General features: G+C 37.8%; 1 protein-coding gene across 3 annotated transcripts; it reads right to left on the reverse strand.

The window, feature by feature from the left end:
* Positions 1-24,169, reverse strand: AZI2 (5-azacytidine induced 2). Of its 3 annotated transcripts, XM_062508903.1 has the most exons (9): positions 24,034-24,169; positions 15,381-15,610; positions 12,767-12,892; positions 12,352-12,451; positions 10,490-10,638; positions 7,931-7,992; positions 6,809-6,811; positions 5,124-5,239; positions 1-2,356 (listed from the first exon to the last, which is right to left on the reverse strand). In XM_062508903.1, the coding sequence occupies exons 2-9, from the start codon at positions 15,603-15,605 to the stop codon at positions 1,968-1,970; spliced, it is 1,170 nt and encodes a 389-aa protein (XP_062364887.1). In that variant the 5' UTR covers positions 15,606-15,610; positions 24,034-24,169; the 3' UTR covers positions 1-1,967. The 3 variants fall into 3 exon arrangements, with proteins under 3 accessions (XP_062364887.1, XP_062364879.1, XP_062364870.1); XM_062508895.1 differs by lacking the exon at positions 6,809-6,811; XM_062508886.1 differs by lacking the exon at positions 6,809-6,811 and having other exon boundaries at positions 5,124-5,254.
* Between the last annotated feature and the right edge of the window lie 207 nt (positions 24,170-24,376).

Here is a 24,376-nt window from a genome sequence, read left to right on the forward strand (position 1 = left end):
TCAATTTCAAACAAAAATAAATTTATTTAATGTCTTACACAGTAGAATTCCTTCATTGCACAAATCATGTTAATGCCTGTTGAATGTTACATTCCTTAATAAAAAAACCTCTGTAATGTTGAGGTGAGGAGCCCCAAAAGTAAGCTACATTAGAACTAGGTACCATATAGCTTATGTAGCCACATGAGAAATGTTTTCTTTGTTATTACACAGGTAGTTGGTTCTATCAGCTAAAGCCTAGTGACTCGGATTTGTTTTATGCATATTGGATTTTGTTCTATTACTTTCCAAGAGATTGTACTCCCCTGAGTCAGCTGTGTTCATTGGTCAGAATAAATTCCAGCATCTGACACCATTTCCATTAATCACAGACAAGCCAATATACGTGAGCAAGATAATAGATAAAAACAATATCTGGTGAATAGGAAACATTGTTTATGTATGCTGTTTGTACTACAGGAGAAGGTATCTGGAAGGCATTTTTTTGCCTTTGATAGACAAAGCGAAAGATGGGCTCTGTCTGAAGTACTTACTGTGCAGGGGAAGTGTGTCTGGAACCACACAGGTCACACTTGTACAGCCCATCATTACTATGGCTGTGCTACAGCCCGACCTTCCCCACGTATTTGCAAGCAATCTAAAGATAATTTGCTACTAAACAGCTGTGAAATTAATTTTTATTAATTTGATGGATCTGTGAAGCTGAATACTTCAACCCCCCCCCCCAAACACATCTGTCAATAGCATATTCAATATTAAATATCTTCCTGCCCATTACAAGTTAGGTATCATGACTCTAAAACACAATGCATTTTTCTTCAACTTTTTGAGCAGTCAAGACATTTCACTTAACCCTGTTGTATTAAGCCAGATATGAAGCAGAGAAGTTTACAAACAAACAAAGGGCATAAATTATATTTGTCTAGAAACAGTTCATGGTCTTAAGAGGAAAAAAAAAAAAGAAAAATTCATGCCTAGACACCCATAATCTATAAAGCAGGTAGTTGGAATTCCAGTAGTTCTGGTTCTCAGTGGCATACTAAAGATACTTATTTTTGTATATCAACAGTGCAACAACACCAAGTCTGATTAAATTAAGGCTTTGTTTCTTTAACAAAAGAAAAGTTACTAGCCTTATTCACAGGAATAAAGAGTCAGAGTTGTGGTGTTGTGCAAAGGAGGCACGATATGGAAAACTGCACTGTGAGCACGCTGGGTCTGTGGCAGCACCGCTGCACAGTTACAACAGCTTCCTTCAGCAAGAACTGAGGGAAACAAGCTGAACCTCCAGGATTCACAGTGTTCAGCAGCAGTACTTACACTCCTTCACAATTCACAACCAAGCCCTAAATGGGGCAACCAAAACAGGATAGCCTAGGGGTGGTTTTTCTCTTGCCACTTTCTCATATAAATCAAGGTTGAAAAAAATATTAAAAAAAGTTCTCCCCTTTCTTGGTTAAAAATTACAGAAAAATACATTTACAAACTAGAGGAATCAAAGATAATTGAAAGGAGGAAGGAAGAGAGAATTCAATTCTTCATATGATGTCTTTTTCTGAAAAAGAACACTGTCAAAGATAAGCTCAGAGCTGGTACAAGTTCTAACACTGGATACCAAGTATTTTCTCGATAACATACAAATAGCAAACAAATACAGAACTGGACTATTTTGTTTTATTCCACAAACTCACTTTTCAGTGTGACCTTTGGCAAATGTATGTCATTTGCAGTACAAGACTATCTAGGCCCCATGCTAGATTTCTTTGTATTTACATTATACCAGCACAGCTTTAACATCAAGGAAGTCGCTCCTGATTTACAGCAGAGGAAGACTAGGCTTTCTGATTTGGAACTATAATTAAAAATAAAGAAAACATTTCAAGCAACTTGTTTTCTCTCCTTAGAAGTTCAAGCATTAAGGTGCCTATTCAGAATCACTCCAAAAAAGCCTCAGTTCATTTTAAAAGTTAACTCTTGCGCAGACAGTTTTGATTACACTGATCCAGGTAATCTGCTGGACAGTTTAACAAAGTTGGATTATTTTTCATTTCCCAAAACATGTTCTCATTGGGCTTTGGAGGACTTGGGAATACCCAGGAATTATCTTCCAGTGAGCTCTTTCCATAAGAATGGTGCTCCTGAAACGTTTTGCCATCAGCTGGAATTGGTCTCTCCTCTGTCCAAGCTTGTAGGGTCACCCTTTCTGATGGGACATGGGCATCTCTCAGCAGAGGGGGAGACACAGTGTTGCCGAGGGCTTTATCATTTTGTGAGAGGTTTTTACAGACTACCCCAGATGTCAAATTCAGCTTTGAAATGTTCAAGTCAACACATTGCACTGGTGCAGTACAGGGAGCTGAAGGAAGAAGATGAAAAAGATTTCAAAATTACATTAGCTAATGCATCTTTCATGTACTCCAAATGTACTACAGTCTAGCAGGGATGTTAAACACAGTGTCTTCAAGCCACAAGTTTTCGGACCATATTCAGTGAAAAACTACCATATTCACTTAAAAGCTACAAATAGCATACTACCCTCACCAGTCTCAAGATGAACCCAAAATCCTGAAATCACAGTGCCTAAAAACACACCCATCTCCAAGGGTATCTCCCAACTCCCATTTCAACACAAATAAAATGATTGATCTTTCTGATCAGACTGAAATGAATGCTGAAACAGACACCATTTTCACATGCATGGAGAAATCAGCCAGATGCAGAAGATTGAATGCTGCTTCCTATTGTACTGAGTCTTTTAACAAGTTGTATTCTTGTGCAACCCAGAACCCCAATTCTCACTGCTTGTGAAGCTGTAATAGGGAAACACATGGTGTTCACAGGTTCTCTTGTCTGACTTCCAAAAGTAAAGTGACAGACTGCAATATTCAGCCCTGTGAAATTCCAGAGGAGTTTTAAACGGTTAGCGGGGAGAGGGGGGGAGGGATTTTGAAACAGAACAGCATCTACCTGAAACAGAAGAGCTGTATCTTCAACACATATCTGAACATATGTGCACATACAAGCAGGTCATTTTCTTTTGTAATGATAATGTACATAAACGTGTAACCAGAGTAGATGAATGCTTCCTGCAGTTAAACTCTATCTTATATAGAGTTTTCTAGAGCACCTGTTAATCTTGAGCATGAATTGCAATTTTTAACTTTAGCTCTTGAGGGAAAGAAAAAGAAACTGGTATCTTGGTCAAAGAATACAACTTCTGCTTGTCACAATAAATTAAAATTTGTGGAGGTCAGCCCAAACCATTTTCCAATAGCATGGACATTATGTCTGAAAGACATGCTAAGGCACTGGATTTGGCATCTTGGTGCTGGCAGGTGTAAAATGCAATTTGAGACCTACAGATCTTAGGAAGTTCAAGAAAAACTGAATCCACTGAAAATAGATTGAAAATGTGCAAACAGAAAAAAAACTAACACCAAACCCCACCCAAAAAAACCCTAAAAAAACAACCAAAGAAATCAACAAGGAAATAAATAAACAATAAACCTCCCACACGCATTTGTTGAAAATGTCTCCATGCACAGCAGAGTCCACATGTTAAATGATATTGTTTATGTCCCACAAAAAGTAATGAAGCTGTATTCTGCAGAATTAATGCACCTCTGTCAATGGCAGCTGGTTTGTAGATGCTAAAAGTCAATACTGGAGGTAAATGGAAAGCTTTGGTCAATTGTACCCATATTTTGCATAAGCCAATACTTGTCTATAAATATAAGCAAAGATGTATCTGTATTGCATTCATAAGTGTGGCTGGTGACCAAGATCAGACCTGTCCATTCTCACATACTTCTGAAAAATTACTGAAAAAAGTCTACAGATGAAAAGGCAAAAGTCCACTGTTTCCTGATCAATCAAGAATGCCTTCTACGGCTGTGGATGAACAACTGCATAAGAACTGCAGAAAATGAGACTCCTCACCTAGGAGAAGAGAAAAATCAGTAGTTGTGTAGTGGCAAGACAGGTAACTCCGAATTAAAAATAAGGACAAAAAGACAGTATATGATCACATCAAATCTTGACAGATCTAAGATTGTTTAGACTCATTCAGTTCCAGTTTCTCTGTTGGAAATTATTTGACAAACATGTTTTAGAACTGTAGGAACATAGACTCACCTGGTAACAATATGGCCAAGTACAAAATGGGTTGACAGTTTGTATCAGCCAAGTACCAGAGACAAAGTGATCATTAGTCACTGCTGACCACAAAGGCAGGGACTGCTTGGGAGGTGAATCCTGTCATTACCTCACTGAGCTGTTTAGAAACAAAATGTCTTGATCTGGTAATGGACAGGGACATCAGAGACTGTCACCAATACACTCTAAGTAAGTTCACTATCTTCCACCAGTATTTGGAGCACAGTAGAGACCACAATTGAAGTGAGCAGAAAACAAATTAACTCTTTACCACAGTTTGTTTGACTGATAGTCTAGCATTTGGCTTGAGAGAAACATATGTATGGAACATAAGAACTGTCTGATGAAGTGCTCACAGAAATTTTAAATACTTTATGTGAAAAATCTTTAACCCTTAAAACTATATACAGCAGCTTTGCTTCCCCAGTACTCTGACATTCAGAAAATGCCACACTGTGTAGCCTTTTGTTAGAAAAGACAAGTTTTGTGAATACAACTTAAAGAAATATGGAGCCAGAAGGGAATGTCAGTCTTCTAAAGTCTGATTTTAAAATACTGCCAATTTAAAACTTCATATATTCTATACTGGGAAAATAAGACTGCATTTGCAAAAATATTTTTTTCTCTCCTAATATGAAGTAGTTGTGGTAAAAGGTCAAATACAAGTAAACTTAACACCTCAGCCTTGTGCACATAAGCAACACTTGACTGAGAAAAAAGCCACAAGGGGAAGAGAATACAGTACTGAAGAAAAAACACATCAGCAACACCTTTATGTGTGAAGTTGACCAGTATGAGATAGAAGCAAAAGCAGAAAATGGGTAAGCTGGAACCATAATACAGTCTAGCTTATCAACTTCAATTGATGATATTCTGATAAGACATGATAGCTAGTTTATTTTTAAAATGCTACAGCTTGAATCAATGGGTTGTGTTTGTAAGGTCTGTTACTGCAAACACTGACTTGCCTTTCTTGGCTCCTAGTGGGCTCCTTCTCAGTTTTCGTAGGACCTCAGCTTGCTTGTCAGTCACTACACGCAAGTTAGACATTTCTCTCTTCAGCTCCCAATATGTTTGTTGCACACTTTCAAAACAAAAACTGATGACAAGTTAAATATTGCTGCCTCTAAAGCAGCCCATTAACGTGCCTGTCATGTGTTAACGGTTAATAAATTGTTCTTGCCTGACACACGCCGCAAATTTTGTTAGAGTACCATAACTGTATAAATGGACTGAACAGTACTGAGAATTACCTTAAACAGATGGACCTTTGTAAATTGTATTTGATTCCTGCCTATTACAATATAAAATGCATTATATATCAACATACTAGGTAAAAATATCAACTCCCCAACAGAGTTTTCATTTCAGTATCTGAAACAAACCATCTTCCAATAAAATTAGTCATCTCAAAAGAATACTTTATTTAAAGTGACACCAGGCTATTAAAAAGGCAGAGTGTTAACTCTGAATGCCTTTCAATAAATGACCACATACCCCAACACGTATGATGAGCTTAGTAGTACTGATTGATTGTAATTTCAAATAATCAAAAAGCAGTATTTGGGTCTTACACCATGCACATTGCTACACTGAATTCAGACTAAACCCAAGATCCAAACTGAGCATACACGCAGAGTCCAAATTAAAACATAAACCATACTCTTTCATATTCAAGGCCTCCAATTTATCTGTCTTATCAGACAGTGTAAAAAGTAGTGTTCCTATTCATTCTCAAAGACACCATAATACAAGAAACATATTCAGCAACAGCAGCACTGTTCCAACTGATGTTTTAGGTTAATAACTGGTATGAAAATTAAGAACAGGAAAAAAAAAAAAAAGCATAACCATATGTTTCTTGGTAAAGTTTCTAGCAAAGGCTCCTCATTGAATATCATGTTTATGTTGATTAATAATAAACTCCGTGTTCAAAGACATAAGGATGTAGTTACTTTCAACTTAAATATGAAATCAAAGATTTAATGCTTTTTTAATGCTTAACGTTCTACCAAAACAAATTTATTGAAGACAAATATAATGGATGACAGTTTCCAGCATTTTTAATTCCTCACTACATTCACCTAAAAGGCACTTATTTGAAAACAGCCCAGTATCTCAAGCTATTGAGATGAGTAAGAATAAATAAGCTTTATAACTGTATGCTACACTATCCTTCAAAAATAGCAACATAGGATCACTCCTGCATAAAAATATCAAGCATGAATGTGTTCAAAAAATCACTCTGAGAAGCAGCCGTTATGCAAGTAATGGCTACGAGAGCTCCCTTAAAACAAAGAAATATAACTTCTATCCACTGAAATACTTTCCCAGAACACAAATCCATGATCCAGATCCATGAAGCTCTGTTAAAGAACAGAGGAAGCTGGTATTTTAATAAATAATATATTAAGTGTCAGCAATTCTGACAGATAGAAAGTTAAAATTTTCAGAATTGACATTTCAAGAAGTTCAGCTAAACGTGTGAACCTTCTTTTGGCTCTTTGAACTCTTAAGAGATGACAATTTTAAAGCTCATGTGGCAACCACACTTCCTTAATTTTCGTGTTTTGGTCTAAAAAATAAGATTAAAAAGTTATGTCAAACTAGAACTGTCCAATATTTCACACAGAAGTGGTAAATATAAAGATACCTTCTGGTTGGTGGCAGACACTGAGTTAAGTGCTTGGATGATTTTTTAAAATTTTACAAGTATCTGGCAAAGGGCTGCAGGTACCAGAAATCCACTTAAATCATGTGCAACAGATTTTAATTGTTTCTGTAGATACTGATATAGAATCCCATTGCAAACCAAGGATTCCCTGTGCCTGGAGGTTTATCCTAACTGCCTTCTAACATGTGATATGAACCTTCACTATGACAGCCTGTTTAAACCTACAGCTAATTAGATTTGCACACAGTGACTTTAAAGTCAGATTTGTAGGCTGCTCACAAATATTAAATAACTACCTTCCAATAAGTTATCTAAGTGCAAATGTCTCCATTTCCTATAAAAAGCAGGATTGCTTGCTACAAATGTTTCTCATAGGAGGTTTTTCAAGTATTTTCTCCACAGATTTTTGGATGGGCTTACATATTTATAAAACATTCAGTATATATATTACAATAAACACTATACTGTCCATGTGCTATTTTAGGTGGCTGCCATCTGAGCACCACTTGGTGGAATAAATCTGCTCTAAACAATAATTATTTGATCAAATGATCACTTTGATCAGAGCAGTGATCAAAGAGATAACTGCTGTGGTCTTGAGAGAACATCTTTTATCAGGCTGCAAAGCTCTAGGAGGAACCACAGGAGTAAGTATTCAGGCAAGGTGAAAAGACAAAGTGTGATTTGTGTGTAGTGTGTGCATTATTATCACAATTGCACCAGAGAACATACAATGAGAAGTGTCTCTATGTTCTCTTTCAGTGGCTGATCTCCTTTCCTCTCTCTTCCACACCCAAGGAAGTACCAAGGCCCTTTGCACTAAAGCCTGGCATTGTGAAGGGCTGCTCTACCCTCTGGTGGAAAATGGTGCAAGTGCACCAACAGGCATAACTATATAAACGTTCTCATCATCATCCACAACTACAAACATTGCAAAGAAAAAAAAATGTACAATGATCTTTCTAAATAGCTATACCTAGACTTTCAATTATGTAATTTGAAATTATGCAACTTGAAATAACACACCTAAAGAGTCTGCAAGAATAATTTATTTGTTCAACTAATTGTCCCTCAGTAAACTGAAAACAAAATATTTCATACCTCTGGATGTCTTGCCTTTGAAGGTGGTCTCCATGTAATGGATTTTCATCTTGAGTCTGGTCCTGTATAACAGAGTGAAGGGAAGACAAAATGAATAATATGATTTCAGATCTTCTCTCCCAAAAAACAGTAGTGAAACTCCAAGTTTCCTAATACTGAAATTCACAAGTAAAGTAGTCTTAATTTGTGTTAGCTGCAGTGGTTTTCCAAAGGGAAATAAACACTTCTACTAAGAATTTCCATTAAAATACTTAAATTACCTACTTATACAAAGGCATTGCTCAGCCATCTCTATACTTTTTACACAGACGAACTCTCAATTAGAGACTGATTACTTTTTTAATGGATATCAAAAGTCTTCCTCAAGTTTTGCTTTTTAAAAGTCTTTTATTTTTTTTCTTTCCCCATCACAGTATATAAAGATCTTTAAATTAAAGCAAACTGTTTCAGTATAGATTTACTTCCACATGTTACTTCTATGACAGAATATAATTTATCCCTTTAGTCTGAAAGACTACGTTAAAATTGCACATATAGGCAGCGTCACTGGATTTACCAGGACTGTTTAACAAATCTAACATTGGGCTCACTTTGTTAACTGTGTTTCCATTAGACCCTCACTTGGTCTAATGATGAGCTCCCTCCCTTTCATATCCCTTCTTTCCATGTTCCCTTTCTATCATTCCCCTCTAGCCAAAGCTGTTATAGGTTTGATATCTTTACAGTGGCTTTAAGGCAGCCTGTACACATTTCAAGAATTTTGTCAGTACAAGGTACACACTTGCATCAACTACAATGCAAAGAAGTTGAGTCAGAATATCTAAAAGTACAGAAAAACAGAAAGTACACTTGCCTAAAGTAGAAAACATTTGAATACATGTTTTCCTGTTTTCATTTTCATTATTACTTACTTTTACTACATGTTAGCTAAACTAACTAATGTAATAAAAATAAGTAATAATGAAAATACCAGCTAAGTTTAAATAATGATTTGTCATTTCCCATTGATCACACTTGACTGTACTTCACCTGATTCTCCCTTCCTGAACTTTCTCACCATCTCCCAAAGATTCAAATTCATAACTTAAAAAAAGTTGCACTGTATTACCCCCACATTTGAAAACAGGCACTTTTTATTTCCTATATTAAGCAGTTACCAGGATCAAGAAGAAAATATAGACAAACCAAAAAACCAAAACCAAAAAACAAAAACACCAAAAAGCAAACAAACAAGCAAAAGAAAAATAATAATAACAAGAGAAACCCAAACAAACAAAAAACAAAACAAATAAAAACATAACAAAGCCCCCAAAACAAACCAAAAAGCTGTTCCCTGTATTTGTTCTGTGCAACAAAAGCTGCTGGCATAAACATTATTTAAACAGTGTCACGTGTAGTATTCCTTACAACTGCTACTTTAGTCTGTTCTCTCTGACACCATTCACTCTCACAATACAATCTGCAATTATTTATGCAGCTGTTACTCTGTTCTAGAGTTACCAGAACCGCATAGGAGTTACAGCAAACCTTCAGATTTTACAAGTTACTGAAAGCACCTGAAAGAGCTCCAGACACAAGTGAAACAACCAGCAGTAAGGGAAATTAACAAAACACCTCACGCGCTTTATCCCCACCTAGTGGGAAAAATGCAGACTCACTCAAATGCTGTGTGATTCAGGATTACATAATCTTCATTATTAATGACCATAAGCAATCTAAAACAGTCTGCCTTCTCAAACAATCACATTTAAATGTTTTACATTAACTGTGTAACTTCAATGTGACTGCAGCGTCCTAGAGACTAGCACTGTACCTACCTGTCATCAGTGGTAAGATGGAAAGCAGAAAGAATGCACTAGACAGTAACTTACTGCTTTTTTGCTACTGTTATCTTAATTTTCTTTTTGAGATCCTAACAATGTCTAGATTACAAAATGTGTCCCTCAAAGCAGGCATTTGCTTCAGAAATGCCAGGGAAAGGGTGCCAAAAGAGGTACTTTCCTGACAGGCATCATGCAACTACCCTATAGAAAAGCACCAGACCTCCTTAAATAAAGTCCATGACATCTTTTAACATTAGCATTCCATTGTACAGACCAGCTTTTGCCCAAACTTTCTCAGTAGCCCAGCTTACACAGAACTTCAGTGACTACTTATAAAAAATCATACAGCTTTATTTTCTGTTGTTATATGGGCAATGGCTGGGAAATCTCACCTGGACAGAATCACAGAATATCTCAAGTTAGAAGTGACCCCTAAGGATTAAGTTCAACTCCCTGCTCGTTGCAGGATTACCTAAAACTAAACTTTATAATTAAGAGCTTTATCCAGACACTTTTAAAATTTGAACAGGCTTGATGTCATGACCACTTCCCTGAGGAGTCTATCCCTATTTCCAAGAAAAATGACAGTCTGTGAAAATATGTAAAGTCGATTTTACCAAGATATTAATCTTTCCCTCAACTGTATACTTCATATTTTTTGTTAATCCTTGATTTTGATTTACCATGGGATTTAAGATTAACCATTAATAGAAAAACTCCTTAAAAATTAAGGTACCTTCTTCTTGGAATTTTGCAGCTCCTTCCTGAGACTGTTGCACTCTTCCTTGAGTTTTTCTAGATCCTGTTCCAGACTATGCACTTTCAGGTCACTGTTCAGCTTCTCTAATTCCCAGTTAGCCTGAGTACAATTCAGACTTTTTATCACTGTGAAGAAGATACGCAAGACAATCAGATTCTAATCTCAGTCCAAGGAATGTCACTCAATATGCAAGATGCTCATCAACCAGCCCATGCCCCACAAAAACATCATATTCTGAAGAAACTGGAGTCTATGGCAACAGGGATATAAACACTGGTAATGTTGTTGGCAGAAGTGGTCTACTTTCTGGGTTTAAAGCATGGAACCCCACTTTCTAGGAATGCACTGGAGATTTGGCACAGACAAAAAATAAGTACCAGCATAAAAAGAGGCACTAGAAATAGAAAAATAAATCAGTTTATGGCAAATGCGTATCCTAAGTGCCAACTTGCATACTTCTTACATGCTTTGAAACTGAGCCTTTTTGCCCTCAGATTTGTATTGTTACATCATTTACCATTACGCTTTCCCCAAGTTTAATATCAAGAAGTTCCAAACAGAAAAACAAGATACAATCAAAACAAAAGGGGAAAGCATAAAAGTTACACAAATCTTGTTAGACTGAAGCAATTCACATGGTAAGAAGCAACCTAAGCTGATGCTACCATCAGATCAGTAGCAGGGCATTAGTGAGACAGCAGGAAAAGGAAGAAGATGACAGAAAGAAGGCCTACAAGTCTTCAACCGCATGGTACATTTATTTTCAGAGTTAATAGTTTAAGCAACCTTAAGTTACACTGATTCTTCTTTTTTTTTTTTTTTTAAGCAAAGTACTCGGAGTCCATTTATGAGTAAAACTGAGTTACAAATAAGGATTGAAATCATCACGTTTTCAGAGCTCTCTTTACAAAGTGAGAAAACTCTGCAATTCTTATGTCCTGAAAGTATGAGGTCCTCAACAGTGATACTAGCACTACCTGCAATTTGCTTTTCCAGGTTTAAACATTTGTGCAACTGAAGTAGTGCATTACATGCTTAAGGGCCTCTTGGAGAGTAATCCAATTCAAGCACAGCCATACTCTAAAGTGGTGGTACTCACCTTTTCAAATAGCTGCATTTTTACAGACTCTGAAGTCAGTCCATATTTCTAACTTTATACAGATGGCATTTTCTTGTAACAAAATCAATCAAGGTGTTTTTTTCTTCCATGGTGTTTTGCTTTACACATCTATCATGTACAGAGCACTCTCTACAAGAGAGTGAAGAAATCTAGCAAGAGAAGCTGGAATTGGGCTTTTGGAATTGCCAGGATATACTTGTAATGTCTCCTTCCTCTTTTCACCAGGCTCTGTACAACCAGCATCTTTCTATCTTTTCTCATTTCCCAGCCATCCAAGTAACAGCTGGTGACTGCAGCTATTGCTATACAACACCCTCTTGTATTTCTCATATCCCAACAGTGAGACAAAACAATATAGTGGACCCTCTGCAGGTGTCAGAGGAAGTGGGACTGACTGAAGGATCTTTATACTTGAACAGGCCTCTGCCCTGCTCTGTGGAAAAGGCGGTGGGGTCCAGGGTTGTACGTAACACAGCCTATAAACTGTCAGGTGTCCATTTCTCAAATTTGTAAGTCATCTATGGCAGAAGGACACAACAACCTCAGCATATAGATATCACCATTCACAAGAATGAAGACAAGTTCAAAGTACCTCACTGCTGTTCATGCTTCTCTTACCTTGCCCCTGTAGAGGGTTAAACCTCTTCATGTCCCAAGATCATTATATAACCACTATGGCTCCTCAACCTACCTTAAGATGAAGTAACCAACTGCATACCTTGCTGAGTTTCCACTTCAGTTCTTAGTTGTAACAGCTCTACTTCTTTAGATTGCAACTGTTCGTTCAAGTTTTTCAAGGATTCCGCGTTTTCTTTTGCCTGTTTTCAGAGGGGGGAAAAACCCCAACCCAAAATAAATTGTGAAGCATTTTTCTGTTATGTCTGACAATTCAGTATTTTAGAACAAACACAACAACAAAAAATACTGCTTTGATTTTTTTTTTTTTTTAGCATTATTCTAGCCTGGTAATAAAACTGAGGTACTTAAATCATTATTCGTACAGAAAGTATTGCAGAGTGATAACACCAACAACCACAGATCTTAAGTATATAAGATTCATTCCACAGTAAACAAGTACTAACTATGCAGTACTGATAAAGCATGCATTGAAGTCATTACTTAAAAAGGCACACCATTTTTTCCAGCTTGCTTTTCAAATGATCGCGGTCGATGCAGGCCTCTCGATAGGCCTGGTAAGCCTTATTGACTTGTTCCCGCACAACTGAGCTGCATTCCTCTTCCAGCCGGGAGCCAAGCACCTGAATGTTTTAACACACAGGATAAGTGAGACTTTTGTATGTCATGCTGAGAACTGCAAAACTGTAAAAATGCAGTGGTACAGCCTGCAATATTAATCTAACAGCTTTTCTCTTTTTTTGTTTTCAGTTTAGATAATAAATTAATCAAATACACTGATATGGGCCAAAGTTTTTTATAGAAGTGCAACAAAGGCTGTCTACAAATTCTGAATTCGCTAACAATAGTTAATGTTCACTGATTTATAGAATCAGAGAATAGTTTGAGTGCAAAGAGGACATTTAAAAGCTCATCTAGTCCAACCCCCCTGCCATGGACAGGGACACTTTCCAGTAGACAGCTATAAGTTCACTCCTATGAGTACTTAAAAACCATTCTTAAGTCATGATTACTCACACTGGAACTCCCTTAATCATATTTTTTCCGGGCTCTGAAAAGAACTAAACTGCTTTTTGGAAAAGGAGTGGTAAGTATATAAATACACAACATACAGAAAGTTCAAAGGAAACCAAACATAATTTCTTAAATGCCTCATAATGTAAATAAATATTTTTCAGTGTATTTATGTAATCAGAGCCAAAGCAGAATTATTTTACAAAAAACTATGAACTTTCAGATGATCACCATCTCACTGATGCTATGGCAAAAGACAAGCAAGGCAGAAAAAGCAGTATCAACTGGATTGCTAGAAAAAAGAGAAACAGTCAAAATATCTTCAGCATTTTTAATAAGACAGAAAGAAATCTTACATGAAATTACAACAATTCATACAAAATGTTCTTGCTTTAATTAAGTACTGCATTTTCCTTTTCATTCTTTTTGTCCTGCACACTTACCTCAAACACAATGTACCTCGTATAGATATTCACAACAGATTTGTGCATATTTTCTTAAAAAAATTACTAAAACAAAGCATTGATACTCATATATCTATCTTAACTATCTCCTCTTTTAAGTGTTTGCTTGAAACAAAGTATGGGAAAACAAGACGAAAAGACAGGAAGCTCATGCCCTTGGCATTTTTTTGGATGCATATGACTCCTTTAAAGTTTTGTCCTTTATATTTTTCTCCCCCTAATAAAGCCACTCAAATAGAACACAAGCCTTAAACAGCTTTTTGGAAGTTTCCATGCATGTTGAAATTGAAAACTCCAAAGGGGTAACTCCCCATATATTTTTTAAGCATACACGTACATTAGCCATTGACAAAGACTGAAAGTTATTAACAGTCTTGGCCTTCTCAATACCCCTCCCTCATAAAAACATTTTTATGGCACTCACATACTAAAAAGTTTTCTCTACAGAAAACAAAGTGTCATCTTCAAGAGAATTAAGCTGAACAAGGCCAAAACAAAAGATACAAGGTGAAAGAAACTGTCAGGTCAAATCCTATTTATTGTGATTTTGAGTAACCGCATAAAAGATGTTACACTCAACATGGTTCAGAAGATACTAGGTTTGAAGCTCTATTCCTCTTCCCAACATACCTCCAGACCTTATATAAAGGAAGTCCTGGGATAGTTTTGCTTTTTGAGAAAAAGTCAATCCTGTCTTCACAAAGAATTCCCGAGTGTTTCAATGCTGTGCCAACTGCAACTGAAGCTCTTCATTCCAGTGCCACAAAATAATGCACAATTGGAAAGCTTTTCAGAGTCAGTAGCATATAGTTACAAGTAATTCCTCAAAACTGTCTCAGCTCTAACACTAGGACCTATCTTTGCATCTTATATAAGAAGGCAATCTACCAAGTCAAGATACAGATTCTGCAGTACAAAGACACTCAGTACTGAACAATGGATGTATGCTTAATGACAGCATTCATTATGTGGAGAGAAAATCCTGTGCCCTGGTCAATCTTTAGCTTTAATGAACCTCGCTAGTTTATGGCCATGAGAAAGTGTCCATAAAACAAATTCCAAGATTCATTTACATTTTAAAATTACTGCATCAAAAGCCAGCCAGGCAACATCTATGTAAAGCATTGCAACTTTGTATTTCACGCTTGAAGTTGTGATTAGCTAGACCTAGCTGGATATTCTTAGCGACCAATTTTTCCGTATCACTTCAGTATGCTGAGCCCAAGAGAGTCTTTTGATAGACAGTTCCTGGATTCTCATAATTTACAAGCTTTGCACCTCGCTGTTCAACAATACTGTGTCACATGTGCCCAAGCTAATAAACACCATAAAGAGGCACCCAAACTACAGCGACAAATTCTACGCCACTACGCATCTGTCTGAATCAAAACCACTGTCTTTGCATTGCATCATATACATACCCAGTGAGAATCAAAAATGCCAGAATGACACAACTACACTACCAGAGGAACAAACTGCATTTCACTTAAACAAATAAAACAATTTATAAAAAGCTATAACATGGAAATTCTTTCAATTGTGTATTTCAAATCCTTAACCTTCTTCTCTGCCATTCAGCCACAAGCAAAAACGGAGCTGCTACCAGAAACTGGTACATCAACTATTTTCTTACCTTCTCTTCTAAAATTCTCACTTTTTTTTTTAAGAAGGAGTTCTCCTTCTCTGTCTCCTTCAGTCGTTTCTTGATATCTTCATATGCAGTGACAAGTGCAAAGTGTGAGGCAACAGACTCATCTCCAGTATATGATGGAACAGGAATATCACTGTCTCTCTTGTGAGTATTGTCTGCTTTTTCATGATTCAAAATACAGATGTCATCCTCTACCAACTCCTCCATGACAGCTGTTAAAAAGACAGATATAAGTGCTAAGTTTTCACAAAGACAAATTCATCAAGAGTCTGAAAACCTTCCAAAATAATACTGCAGGGTGTTTCTGTCTAAGTATGACAATACAGAATATTCAAGAAGTATCTTAATACTTCTTGAAAAATCTTGAATTCAAGAAAAATCTTGAATTCCATTTTACATTGAAAATGCACTGTTTAGAAAAGACTCATTTCGCTATTACTTGATAAAAATATTTCGAGTACCTATCAGATGTATGAGCCCTCAAAATCATTTTTATTAAGTCTTAACAACAATGTAAAATTTGGCTGGTACCAACTATCTGAACTCCAAAGCAATATTGTATCAGAGCTTTTGCAAGCCAGCAATAAGCAGTAAGAGTACAGTTCCAACAAATAAACTAACTCCTGTGGTTCCTGAGCACAAGTGCCAAAGTTTCTTTATTTCTGAATACAAATACTTATGCTTTTCCCAAACTTTAAAATGGAATCTTAAAGTACACTTCTATTTGTCCTTAAAGAGACTGCATGAGTAGCTATTCTTTCCTTGGTCACAGTGGAAAACCTCCTTCTGAACAACAATTACGGTAATTTTTGACTGAAAATATTATGAGAATGAAAACATGCACAGTAACAGAACCTGCCCCAATATGCGTGGAGAAAACTGACAATAATCTGAACATCAGTAAAGTGTCACTCTAAAATACCAGGCAGACTCACCTGAATGGCAAATGCAAAGTAGATGTTACACTGAGGTTTTTTTACAACCCATATCATTTAGGTACAGCAAAACATTCAATAAGAAAATAACATCTTAAGGAAATTGTATGTATTTTCTTGAGTGACAGGTCTCAAGGAAAAATACCCAAAAGCATTTTCCTTAAGAGTTACAAGTTATCTGGAACAAGTTTCAGGGTTTTATTTAAAAACAAACCAACCCCCAAAACACAAAACCAACCAGCCAACAACAACAAAAAAAGACATCTCATTTAGTTATGCACATCACGATTACTTGTATTCCTATGCAATATTAAGAAATGCTACAAAGTGCCTGATAATACCACCTCCCTTTAAACAAACTAGTGATGTGACTTCTACAAAAAAGACTTATTTTTTTCCCCTTCAACAAATCCTTAGGTTCCTGATGATTAGCTAATGAACCAACAGAAATGCTAGAATGAAAGAAGTGAGCATAATGAAGACAGCTTTTTGTACTGCAGGAAAAACTTATTTCAACAGAAAACTGACTTGATCAGCAGAACTTTGCAGAAAAGGCAGGCACAGTGCAAAAAGACCTCATGGCCACAATAGCAAATACACAGTAGAAGCAGCAATTTGAATTCAAACTAGACTTCCATTTGTTTATAGATTACAAGAAGTAAAGGCCTGGAGCTTGTCTATACGGTCAAATTTCTCTCACCATGCTGGAATGCTTTGAGAGTGCAGCATTATATAGAGCTGTAGTACAGCTACTGCTGAACAATGGTGCTGTTATCACATTTGTCTCAATTTGCTCCAAGCCAGTTAGACAGCATGATAAAAAACTGTGACAGTTCATTTCTACTAAATAAGACAGCAGTGGAAGTTTTCAACAGTGAAAAAAAAGACAAAAACACTACAAACCAAAGCTTAACTCCTTTTAGTGGTTATGTTCAGGAGGTAAATAGATGCCTTTACATTGATGCATTCTGGCAAAAAAAAAAGTAGCCTAAGCTTCCCTTGCTTGTTCTGCCTTGAATATTCAGTGATTTCTGTGATATTTAAGTAGAAAGAACACTGCAAAAAAGGTCCGCTTCCTTTTCATTGTAAGAACAGTATCACTCCATGCACAAGGTGACCTTGACCAAAAGCACCACATCATTCAAACTGTATTAGCTGACTGAAGGAATTGCTCATTTTGTCTTCCCAGATGAGCATACCAGTTTATCCTCCCCCATTTCACCAAAGGCCCTGCAAGCGTTGTCACCCATCTCATCAAATTCCCAAGAGCTTGCCTTCTCAAGGCAGCACATCTCCTTTTCACTGAACACTTCACTCAAATGTCATTAAAGAAGTGTCACACCTTATCATTATCTCTCCAAGAAAGTAGCAGCAGATTTGTGACCTTGTACATAAAACAGATCTCTGTCCCCATGCTTTCCCATAGCTCCTAAACTTGAGCATCATACATTCCCTTTCTTGCACACAGTTCTACCAGGAGATGGCAATATGGGAAAACAGAACCATATTTATTCTGCATTTTGTTAACTAAACGTGCCTTTATGAGCTTCCAAGAGAGAAACACCTTCCAAATAAGACTCAACATCCACAAATACTATTTTATAAATTTAAATACACACCTAACCTGCACCTAGTAGGAAGACCAGTTACTCTAACATTTTATTACTTGAAAGATCTCATTTAGTTTATAGGATTATTCAACTTGGGTTTTCTGATGCTGCTCTCTAGGACAGAACTGGAGATTATTTAGCATATTATTCCACATAATTCAAAGGGACTTTGTCTGCACGCTTTTCTAGATTTCTGTACCCAAGATAACAGTTCCAAAAAATCCAACACACACATTTTTTACTAACAGTATTACATACTAAATGATGACAAGCTGCCATTTAAACAGTTTAAGATCAGTAGTACTATTAAAGGCCATGGTAAAGTGCACAACTCACCCAGCTTTTTTTTGCTGTCAGGATAGACAGAAACCCTCAGTACAGAAAAAAGGGCTATGTCTGTGAGAAATCCCCAACTACAGCTGTAGTCTTTAATTTCGCTCAAGGACAGGAATCAAAATTTAGATTCTCTAGCACTATATTACCTCATTTTAAAAATATAAGCTGACAGCAACAATCAAAGAAGTGTTTTGATGATTCCACAGGTTACGACTCCTCAAATCCAGAAGAAAAATGCCAGAAGGGCTTTCAGGATGGTTCATCAAGTCCAGCCGCAGACTTCTGCTCTGTTTTAATCTGACTTCTCCTAATTCAAAGTCACACTTGTGTGCAGTGCTGAAAATGCCCCAGAGCTGACACTCTGAAACACCTGAGTGAATTTTGACCTCTCTTGAGCTGCAATTCATGAGATAATCTGTCCTAAAGTAACCAGTTCAAGTGAAAGATTTCTCACTAAAATATCTGAAGTAATATACTGACAAGTTAATGTCTATTAATACAATTGATGTCCACCTTGGCTTCCTTAAGGCAAACTTCACAATCCCATTTACCACACATTCCATCCCACTAAAGGTCTCCCTAATACTTTTTACTCCTTTTACTTCAGCACAGTAGCTAAATATTTTGCCTGTGATAAATACATTGCATTTACACTTTAGAATAATCTGCACACAAAACAGCCTACTTAAAAGGACTTTAATCTTTATGCCCAAAATAAATACATTAAATGAGTACCAGTACTTTTGTTTGTATTAAATAACTAAAAGCCAACAAACAAAAAAAAAACAACCTGAATACACTGTTGACAGGAAACAGTATTAAGTTCTAGCAGGAATAATTATGTTCCCTTTTTATAAGCAAATGAGTTTGAATAGGTGGCACCACTTAAGGTTTCTTTCACATAATGTGAAGAAAAGAAGAATTATCAGGAACCACTTCTGTTGCTCAACACAGGTTATAGAACAGCTTCGATTCAATACAATAAATATCTTGAGCAAAAGAATGTTTTCCCATATCTTACTAATGCTTGGCAGAAACATAGCTGTTCTCTTTAAAGAGCTTTATGAATACTAGTCATTAACACCATGGGAGGCAGTTAAATATAAAACACATTCTACATACAAGGAACATGGGATGCAGAGGCTCTAATAGCAAACAGACCACTGCACAATCAGAGCTCTGTAGTTTGAAATGCTAATCTTATTCTTGGATCAGAAGGAGAGATAGTAAAAGCAGGATTACATTAAATTTTTCACAGTATGAAAGAGATTCTAATTTTGGCCTAATGGTTGATTTGAAAGAGAATAAAACAGTTTTCAAAATATTTCCAAATATCAAATGCAAATAACTTCAAGATGGTTGCTTTCCTGTTTGCCTTCCAGACTCGAAGGGTTTGATTTCATAATGGTAGTATGAACAGTTTCCAGCTGTTGATAACAACAGCATAATTTTTGTACTGATTTATTTTGCCTTACAGAGAAGGGTATACATATATGCATGCAAACATAAAAAAACCCTTTAAATTCAAGAAATGCCTTTGAACCAAAGGAATCCTGAGTAAGTGTGTTACAACCCTCACCTTAATTTCAGAAAAGCTGTACTGATTTATTTTTCTTTTTTTAAATACACTTGAGCACAGCAAGGAATAATACAGAATTCCTGCAGCCAGCATCAAAAACTCCACACAGTACTTGGAGCATATGACACAAGATTTTAAAACAAGCAAGACTTCCAGTCTCTTTAAGCATCCATCACTTTGCATCTCTCTGTGTTAGAAATCTTAGGCTCTCTTTGATTCCAGTTGTGAACAGACTGTTCTACAGAGAAAGGCATCACTTTTTACACATACTTGCTGTATTTTTATAGAGTAAACAAAATTCTCTCTCTCATACACATATACACACACACACACACACACACACACACACACACACATCTCAGTAGCTGCTGCTTTGGCCACTGTTCGTTCTTCTGTGTGGTCAAAGTCCACAGGCCCAACGCCCTCCCAGATTCCCTGAGCACAGGGGCACAGCCCAGCCATCCCAGTGTACTCAGTGTGCCTTCAGAAACACGTCAGCATGTGAGCTACATCAGATCTCCAGAGTACTTTCGTTTTATTGCCTTCAGGAAATGGAAACTCACTGTCTCCAGGCTCACACACCACATCACCGTAGCTCATCTATCCTGAATATCTGGGTAAGCTACAAAAGCCAAGCAAAATCTCCTTACTTACAACAGGCACTTTTTTCAATCTCAAGGTTTTTATAATAAATAATCTACTCTCACAAGAACCAGAAAAGCAATAAAAAGCCCATTTTATGACAATAGCACTTGATAAATTTTGCTTTCTCTGAACAGTGTCAGACTCCAGTACCTCCACTGCTAATTTGCAAACCTTATGCCTCCTCAGTGTAACATATTCAACCTACCTTTCTGTGGATGCTGTCACAATAACCACTTTCCCTGACAACTACCTGAAAAGGGGGAAAATAAAAACCCAGAAGTAGGAGTCAATAAAATATTATCCTTTCAGTATCATATAATCCTGTTTATTAAACTATTAAATTTAATGTTGAAACTAGTTAGAAGCAGTACTGTCAAAGAAACATATGTGGGAGCAAGATGGCTTTTGGCTGTTAAACATTTCTAGCACCAAATACAAGTATCTTAAAAGGTAACTGAAAACCTTCTTTTGCTGTTCATTCATCCCCATTTCAAAAAGTGTATAAGGAATAGCTACTTCCAAAAGTTCAGAGGACTTGTGTTGGATTTTTGTTTTCATATCTTCTTTTGTAAACCAAACAAACTAGCAGGTCCTACCTCCCAATCACAAGTTTCCTTGTATTCAATTAAACTGCCAGATTAATTACCATTCAGTAAGTTCACAAGTTCAGTGATAAGCCTTATGTAATTGCACTAACTTTTAATTCAACTGGAAATTTGCCTCACCTGTTACAGCTACTGGAAGGAAAGTGAGTCTCACCAATGGCCCTTGGTGATCCTGCAACTCACCAACACAAACATCTGTAGTTTCTAAGACATAACTGGGCAGGATGCCAGCAAATCTGATCCAGGCTCTCTTTCACAGGGGGACCAGATGATCTTCCAGATCCTTTTCAACTTGGGCATGCTTCTAAAATTCTATATTCAGATTTATGTGGCAATATTTCAGACAAATCTGGTAATTTGAACCTAAATTCCACTTAGCAGCTTCTAAGTGGATGACTTGGAATATTCAAGCCACTTATGCTTCACTTACTCTCTCAAACTTAATTTCTTCTCCCCAAAGGTCCTGTCAAATTTCAGTTGCATCTACAATTTCATACATTAAGAATTCCACATAAAAACACTGTATAATAATGTAAATTAGTTAATTAATGCAATTATAGAATAATCATTTAGCAAAAACATAAGACTGATTCCAAAGTGAACCATGGATAATACACACAGGTATGGAGTCTCCTTCAGCAGAATTCCCCGCTGACCCCTACCAAGCTGGTTCCTATCCTGACCCGTTTGTTAATCCTATCATTGCCATTTTAGCAAACTGAATCTCATTATCACTGTTTCATTCAATATGGACTATCAGACTTTCTCTGTCTAGAAAATCCCTGTGAAAGAATGAAAACATACATCAAAAGCTAAACCCACACTCCATTTTATCCTGTCTCCTTCTATATGTTCTCTTTTTTTTCTTCCAATTCAAATTAAAGAAACCAGATATGGATAGCATGTGCAGGGACAGGGGAGTTTTCACTTTCCTAAGTAGGCCACCCACATTTAACATTTTATAGTGCACAATTTCCATTTCAATGTATCTATTGAAATAATACAAAGAAATGTTACTGCATTTGTGATTCTATGCAAACGCTATGATTTTCCAATGCTGTGAGATGAAATTACTCTATTTCTCTGCCCTGAGTACAATAAGTACAGTTATATATATATATTATACAGTACAGTTACATATATATATTTTTGACCAAAAAATTTCACACTTTCCCCACCTTTTGAGTGTCACATAGGAAACAGAGACATACTGAAAACTAAAGTAGAATACTCGCTAAAATTTAGGCAATCTTAAAACTCTTTATTTAAAATTTATTACCCATTTTTGGTGCACAAAGATGTCCCTTTACCCTTTTTGCTCTTCTGAAAAACTTTTATTTAATTTTCATTGTGAAACATAACCTAGCTAGTACTCAAGCAATGGTCACCTCACACTTCTCTAAACTGCAAATGCAGCAAGCAACGTTATGAAAAATTATCAATTTTAGCAAAAAAAGTACATATTTTTGGGAGTGAGAAGGTGGCTAAACCCTTCATATAGTCTAATCTAGAATTCAGTCAACCAGTGTTTTCTGCCTTCTGACTTCACTGGGAGTTCAGATGAAAAAATTCTGCTTAAAATTTGAGGCAATAGTCATCTATTTAAGTTATAGGGCAATTATCTGATAAACACTTTAACAAAAGGCCTGTTATTAAACAGCAATTATCCAAAGAACAAAAAGTAGTCATAATCTTAAGATTTCTTTTAGTTTCTACAGTAATTCTAGTAGAATTACTAAAATTCTAAAATAGATGTGGGAACAGACAACTTGGATTATTAGCAGTAGTAGCAGGTGATCATACACCACTATCCAGGAAATGATATATTCCCCATAGCCCATAACAACACTTCCCAGAAAACTGTCTCACAAGAGAAACTGACCTTTGGAGTCCAGAGCAGACTTAACTGTCCCGGCAATAATTCTCTCCTAATTCCACTTTTTCCAGTCTGCTTCCAGCACACTGATTTTACTGCACACATACAGTGAAAGGCAGTGGGAAAATGAAAGGATTTCTTAAGAAACAAAAAGCTTGTAAAAGAACTCACTGGAACAGTTGACACTCGCTTCTAAGTTGCTAAGGGACCAATTTATTTAAGGAGATAAAGGTATTTTCCCTACCACGTGAAACACCAGGATTTAAAGAGGCAAGTTCTTAAAAGGTGAAAGCACCACTACCATACACAACTACCTCAATGCTTATCTGCACTCCCTTCTTCCAAACTAACAGGGCCTGCAGCACCCACATTCCTGTCAGTTCCAATATTCCATCATGGTTCTGTTTTCACACCCGTAGTCGTACTTTGCTCATTCCCTTTGCCGGACTCCCCCTGTACCAAGGCACAAACTGCAGCTCCAAGAACCCGCGGTTTTTCAGCTCGAACAGAGGCAGCTTTGTAAGCAGCCGGACTGCCTGCCCGAGGCCCGACCCCGCTGGGGAGCGGTACCTGTAAGCCTTGCTCGCTGTCCCCCCACGGCATGACCCCTTATTCCGGCCAAGTGTGACGGGACAGGCACACGGCACAAGACCGGCAGCAGGGTCCTTCTGAAACTCAGGAAGTTCCTCTTCAACACGAGGAAGAACTTTACGTGAGGGAGGCAGAACACAGGAACAGGCTGACCAGGGAAGGCGTGGAGTCTCCCTCTCTGGAGTCATTCAAATCCCACCTGCACGCGTTCCTGTGTCACCCCTAACCTGCTCGGGGTGACCCTGCCTTGGCAGGGGGATGGCACTACTTGATCTCCTTTTCAACCCTAACAATTCTACGCTTCTGCAAGGACCACTCTATTTTAAGGGGAGAAACGAAAGACCAGCCTCTTTTCCCAGGGGGAGCCACTCCTCTTCCACGGAGGCACGAAGCTCCCCAGCACGCCTGGGATACCCCGGCCAGGGCCGGCCCGCGTTCCCCCCCGTGCCGGGACCAACCTGTCCGGGCCCCGCTGGGCCGGGCGGGTCAGCGGCGGGCGCTCAGCTCGGCGGGGAGGCAGCGCCGCCCCTTGCGGTCTCCGCTCGGGCCCCCTCGGGCGCCCATCGTCCCCACCCCGCCGACCCGGCCGCGGTTTCGGCCTCCGCCACTGCGGGAAGGTCCCAGGGCTGGGCGCCGCCCCCGCCGCCTCCAAGGAAGTCAACAGTCGCCGCTCCAGGTCCCCGCCAACGGGCGCGCGCCGCTCCCGGAAGGAGAGAGGCGGCCCCGCCGCCTGACCGGGGAGGGAGGGAGGGCGGACTACAAATCCCGGCGTGCAAGGGGGCCGCCGCCCGGCCCGGCCTG

The sequence above is a fragment of the Cinclus cinclus genome, chromosome 1 (assembly GCF_963662255.1).
Source record: "Cinclus cinclus chromosome 1, bCinCin1.1, whole genome shotgun sequence".
Classification (NCBI taxonomy): Eukaryota; Metazoa; Chordata; class Aves; order Passeriformes; family Cinclidae; genus Cinclus; species Cinclus cinclus.

Coding starts and splice junctions, on each gene's coding strand:
- AZI2 (XM_062508886.1), bottom strand. CDS start 15,605: ATGGAGGAGTTGGTAGAGGATGACATCTGTATTTTGAATCATGAAAAA. Junction 12,893..15,380: donor TGAGAATTTTAGAAGAGAAG/GTAAGAAAATAG, acceptor TAAAACATTCAG/GTGCTTGGCTCCCGGCTGGA. Junction 7,993..10,489: donor TGCAAAATTCCAAGAAGAAG/GTACCTTAATTT, acceptor TCTGTTATACAG/GACCAGACTCAAGATGAAAA.